The 6,000-nt window shown below is 44.6% G+C and overlaps 1 protein-coding gene across 3 annotated transcripts in view; it reads left to right on the plus strand.

Annotated features, from left to right (window-relative positions):
- The window catches only part of LOC137353090 (RAC-beta serine/threonine-protein kinase), an 83,002-nt gene extending 80,990 nt beyond the window's left edge, over positions 1–2,012 (plus strand). For all 3 annotated transcript variants that reach the window (XM_068019070.1, XM_068019069.1, XM_068019071.1), the window contains 2 exons: positions 149–251; positions 1,518–2,012. In XM_068019070.1, coding sequence (XP_067875171.1) covers positions 149–251; positions 1,518–1,597 — 183 coding nt within the window. In that variant the 3' untranslated portion in view covers positions 1,598–2,012. The remainder of the gene's footprint in view (positions 1–148; positions 252–1,517) is intronic.
- The last annotated feature ends 3,988 nt before the right edge of the window (positions 2,013–6,000 follow it).

Raw genomic sequence — 6,000 nt, forward strand, 5'->3', positions numbered from 1 at the left:
GGTGGATGAGGTATCTGTGGGCCGGTGTAACCCAGGGTAGAGCTTATTCTGATCTCCTGCTTCGAACGAAGAGGGAGTTTGGATGGTGCAGTGATTGTATTGGGACTAAGCTAATTCCTCTGTCCTCCATTCCCTTTCTGTGCAACAGCTTGTGCCCCCGTTCAAACCCCAAGTGTCCTCTGAGACAGATACGCGATATTTTGATGATGAATTCACAGCAGAGTCGATAACGGTCACCCCCCCAGATAAATGTGAGTATTAAAGTCCCATGTGGATGAGCAAGGAACAGTTTGATTTGTTCCATTTCTGTTTTGAGGTTCTTCCTCTAGATTAGCTCTTTATAAAGGCAAAAGCAAAACCAGAACCATTTGGAGGGTTGGGGTTGTGGTTCTGGCCAGCTGGAACGATGAGTGGGGGTGCAGAACCATTATTGTTTGCTCATATACAAAGACCCCCAGATATTTCATTTTCCTTTTAGGTGATTGCCCCTGCCTGGATTATTTTGTCCTCATAAGATGCATTATTACCTTGAATTTTTCATCTGAAATAAAGGAGATAGATTTAAAATATAATCTATTCTCAATAAGCAATCTCTCTATTGATAAAGAAAAACTGAGCAGCCGCAATAGTAGAAACTGCGAATCGGATGTTTTCTGTCGATGATCTGGTCATCGTGGTAGAAAAATGCATTTTTAAATAAATGTCTTGCCTCAGGTGAAAGTTGTTGAATTCAGTCACGAGTTTGTTTTGAAAGTTCCTTGCGGGGGGAATCCAAATAACCTTTTCAGATCCTCACAGGGGGAGGGCACCTGACTCTTTAATGCAGATTAGTTGAAATTTCTTTTTGATAGTGGAGGTTGTTGAGATAAACTGAGGCCTTGAAGTAAAAACTTTACAAGGAAGGTATTTGAAAGGCAGAAGTTACTGTTCAGACAAATTAAATCGTATTGCGGAATGTGAACTTTTTTTAAGCGTTATTTTTGTTTTAAAAACTTATTTTGGACATCAGAAAAATCAGTTACTGAGAGGAAAAAAATGCTGCTTGTGATTCAGTTGGTTCAACAAAGTGTCAAAATGCTGCAATGAAATGTTGACGCATTTAAATGAGGCGTTATAACCAGATTTAAATTTGAACTTTCCACTGAAATATAAGTTCAAGCAATACCCAAGATCTTTAAAACATATTCAAAACTCAACTCGAGTGAGCAGAGGTTATGTTTGTCGAATTGGCTTCAGGATGTGGTGCTGAGTTTGCGGAGGAGGACCCCAACTCTACCACACTGCCAGTTTCTAAACCTGTGGTTTATTTGGAACTCCCAGTGGCTCTCAGGCCACATATTCCATGATCAGTCATATCGCAGCCGGCAGTTATCTATTTGCCACGGGGCTCGGAGATGGTCCCTGGCCACATTCAGGCCGATAGCATGATTGAGGGCCCAGAAGCATTCTCTCCCGTACGTGCTCTGTCGCTTTCCCCTCGTCGTCGCTGACAGTTTTTCTTTTCTCTCTCTCTACAGTTGATAACTTGGACCTGATGGAGAGTGATCAGAAAGCACACTTTCCCCAGTTCTCTTACTCAGCAAGCGTGCGAGAATAAACCCTGCAATGATACCAAAAAGAATAAAACACCCAGGACTTTCTCTTCCTGATCCGGAGAAGACAATTCCACATTATCCCAAAACTCCACCCTTTTCCATCATCGGTCTTCAGCTGCAAACTCGGACTCCCAGGATCTGCAGGCACCGCTGTTTGGAATTTCACTACCGGTTCACTTTCATTCTAGAAATTGGGTTTTTTATATAATATGTACATAGCAAACAACAAACTCGCAGTGATTGTTCCACTGCTGTAAAAGCCACGGCTTGGGACGTTTGTGCATATTTTAAAGAGACATCTGTACAGTGAGGGTGGGCCTCCCCTCACCCAGTGCCATCCATGCAGAGTGAGGTCACGGACTGCTGACACCGCTCGCTTCACGTCACGTTTCACTTTTTTTTAAAGAATAATTTCTATATCGTCTTATTGTTCCATTGGAGACACACACAAAAATCATTTGGGTGCTGGCAGACGCACACAGATATCCGACGGGTGCACTCTTCGCAGGCACGTACGCACACCAAAAGTGGTTTGAACAAATGGCAGAGTTAAGGCTAAATATTTGGCCGGCACTACTTTGTTGGAGAGTTGAAAGAGTAGTGCTGTTGGTGGGGTGGAGAGGGATCCTGGATATTGCAGTTCATTTCTATATCAGTGCAAGATAGAGATTGTAGATTTAATGATTGGCCCCCCAGGTATTTCTGCCATTTTATTCTCTCACTGTTGCAGCCTGCAGCCAATAGCGTTTGTGGATCAGGCAGCCTGGGCCCTCTACAGCTCAAGTTGGCAGGGAGATCGAGCAGTGCTGTTAATATTGCTGTTGACGGGAAGTCAGAATTTTTTTTTTCCCCTAGCAACTGCACTGTGGCTCAGGTGTTAAAGTCGGTGAGTGAATGACCCAGAGCAGAGATCACTGGTTCAACTCCAGGATCAGCTCTGGGTTAAATAGAGTGGGGGGGGGGGGGGGGGGGGAAGACACGGCTGAAGTTTAGAGAGGGGAAAATCATATTTTGCTGCAGTGTTACTGCTCTGGTTAGGCTGGCAGGTGAACTTCCAATTGGTTATATTTTTTTACAAAATGAACGTTCCCGGTGACACCATAGAGTAGACCAACGCTTGGTTGCGAACAGTTCAGCCGAGTTTTAAAAAAATTAAATGTTGGTGTTAACGTTCTGACAATCGTGAAATCCCCCGTACACTGCCAGTGAGCTGCCTTGTGCCTGCTGGGCTGGTGCATTAGGGATTAGGGGTCTGGTGTCCCGCGTACGTGGACCAGTCCGCTCCTCGTGCCAGCCGCGATTGGGCACTAGCGGCGCTACAGCTACAAAGTCCCGTGAAGGCCTGGCAGTGGTCACAGCTCGTGTGCCAAGGGAGATGAGAGGAACATATCCTTCCTCAGGGAAGTCTTCATCCAAACATCTGCCAGGTTTCCAGAACGGTCTGTACCCATATTGACTGCAGTGAGTGCGAAGCAGTGGAACCCCATTGTTACAATGGCCAATTTGTATGCTCTCGTTGCAGAATACAAAACCATCTTATCACATGCCGAATAACCTAACTATATTATAACTGTTACAAATTTGAGTTCTATGCTTGGGCTGAGCATTATGTTGTATTACCCCCCTCCTGCCACCCAACCCTTACGATCAGTTATTTGCTGCATAGCTAGTCTCACAGTAATATGCAACCCATAATGTCATGGTTGGAAATCCCCTGGTTAACTGAACTGGATACTGTAATTGTCCAGGTCCTTCCACGTGTGTGTCTCTCAATTCTCTGCAAAAGACAGGCTGATTCACGTGCTCAAATGTTACACAGCTCTGTTTATTTTGCAGTCTCTAGACGAACGAGCGGCGTGAAGCCACACATTAAATTCAGCATGCCGCCTTCAATATAGATACCACGCTGTCCCCGGTAGTGAGCTAAATGTTTTTATTTGAATATGAAACTGGTCAGCAATGAACTGAACGAGAAGTTTCTCGCTCCCTGTGCCTCACTCCCCTGCTAACCCCAACTAGCCTTTAACTATTAAGGCCGATTGTCCCTTTTTCTTTCCTTGGCTGGGCCAGAAGCCAGTTGCTTGACCTCTGACCTTTCTCCCAGCCCCCTCTTTCTGGAGCTTTCCCATCAGGGTTACCAATTACACCAACTGCCATCTATCCCACCCCAATAGAGATATGGGTTCCAGCCAACGTATGACTTAACTTGGTCCCTCCTGACATCCTGTGCAAATCCCTCAAAGTATTATAAATATGACAATTCGCCTATTGTCTGAGAGCATTAGATATAATGGCCTTTCATGGCTGGCTTTTATTGTTCAGGAGAACTCTAACTATTTTTTTTCTCCCCTTTTGCCCCAATTGCTCTGACCTGTCTGAATTTTAACCCCTTTTGTCAGCTAAATGTAACTCTAACAACATTTTAATATAAATGATGCCAAATCCCTACTGTAGTGAAACATAACCCAATACTGGGGGTTTTAGTTACATAAGTTTCATATAAAAATGTCCCCCATTTGGTCAAGCTCTTGCCCTCACTTTGTGAGTATAGTTAGTAACCAGCATTACTGACACTTGCACAGGCTCTGTCTTGCTAACATCTGGCAGATTTTTAGCCAGTGACATTTCACACATTTGGCTGGGATAGAAAATAAGTTTGTATGTAAACGAGAGTCAACCCTTCAGCCAACACCCTGAGGGTGAACATAGATGTTTCTTTACCCATGTGTAAAAGAGCTCTGTAACTCGCACCTTCAAGGCTGACTCAGAGGGGCTCAGTGGCTTTCTCAGTATTGTGACTGTGATCTGACTGATCGGGGCCCACATCTGTTTATGGGCGTGTTTGGACATCTGCAGACACTTCATGAGCCAGACGTGAAAGTAAACTCTTAAGATCTGCATGAATTCCTCACGATCAGGAGCAATCGGCAATGAAGCTTAGGAAGTTGGCAGTTGATTGGAACCCCAATTGATTCTTTGAGCTGCTGATTTGCTATCCAAATACCTGGAACTAATTGACCTAGTTTGTCATCAGATTTCATCAGGGGTGCCCTGGAAAGAAAACTCCCAGTTCCAGGAAACCACATTTGGTTCCTGGAATGGCAGTGAAATTTAGGGGCTGGTAACCATTTGAAGGTTTTCAAAGCTTGGTCTGTGCTTTCAGTCATGCCAGGGTACCTGGCACATCTGTTACTGTGAGGCAGAAAATTGGCTGTGGGCTGTACTCTGGGGTTTTTGGGGTGGGGGGGGGGTTGTTGATTGTGAGGATATTAACTAGCAGCAGCTTAGTAAATGCGTGGGGACTGTTCAATGTTAATTTTGTTTGTTCTGTGTTAGGTACGGAACAATATTTATTGAAGGTACTGTAGTGAATTAGTCAAGAAGTCAACAGTGTTAAAGCAGATTTTATTGAAAAGAATTGGTACATACTAATGAACTAATGATTGGGTTTGGGGCGTGCTGGGGACAAGCGGAAACCTGTCTGCCAGTCATACTCACTTCTGATAATGTGAAGGGCGATGAGGGTTTTGTGTTCTTATTGAACCCCGAACTTACAGATGTACATTTAGAATGTGCAGAGACCTCAAAGTCCAAGTCAAGCAAAGACGAGCGAAGCTCTCCAGAGATGGAAGGGTGCAAGAACTTTGATAACACGAGGGTGGGATGGCAGACCCGGAGGCTCAGACTCCCAACCCCGCATCCCCTGCCTCCCTCCCCCAATCTTTGACTTGTACATACCCTGTATTAATCACCTCCCACTCTTTTGAGACCAGAACTGGCCAAAAGGGCAGCCTCCTGGAGTTAGAAGGCCTGTTCCTCTGTTGCACTGTGGACCTGGGTCTATTTGAATAGAGGCCTTGTAACCAGATGGGCTGCACCAGCGACCACAAGAGCAGGGACAGCTCTACCAGTACTGACCCAAGTCGAGAACCTAATGGGAATCCACTGGGTTGAGCCAGTCACTGGTGGCTGGATGAGGCAGGGAAGGCCATGTTGGAAGGAGTGGGAGTGAGTTCGAGATGCCTCCAATTTGGGGACGTATGCATGAAAGGCATACTCATGATCTGGTGCTCGCAAGATACCATTTTGCTATTGGCAATTTATGGAAGGTGGCATTTTTAAGCATCATTTAATGGTGATTCTCCAGTGCTTTTCATTGAGGAATATGGAGTCCCAGCTCCGGGAAGCAATGGTTTGTTTTCCTTTTTAATACTGTTTGTTAAAATTTGTTTTTCTTTTGGGAGCACTCAAAAAAAAAAATCGTTAGTAATTTCTAATATAGGACATTTATAGACTGAAACGATGTTTCTTAAAAACAAGTGTGATTCAGAACCTTCAAATTGTGTAACAGTAGTAATCCTGGACCAGGAGTACTCTGCCCAATGACACTTAGAGCTGAGAGAAG

Source organism: Heterodontus francisci, chromosome 40, assembly GCF_036365525.1.
Source record: "Heterodontus francisci isolate sHetFra1 chromosome 40, sHetFra1.hap1, whole genome shotgun sequence".
Classification (NCBI taxonomy): Eukaryota; Metazoa; Chordata; class Chondrichthyes; order Heterodontiformes; family Heterodontidae; genus Heterodontus; species Heterodontus francisci.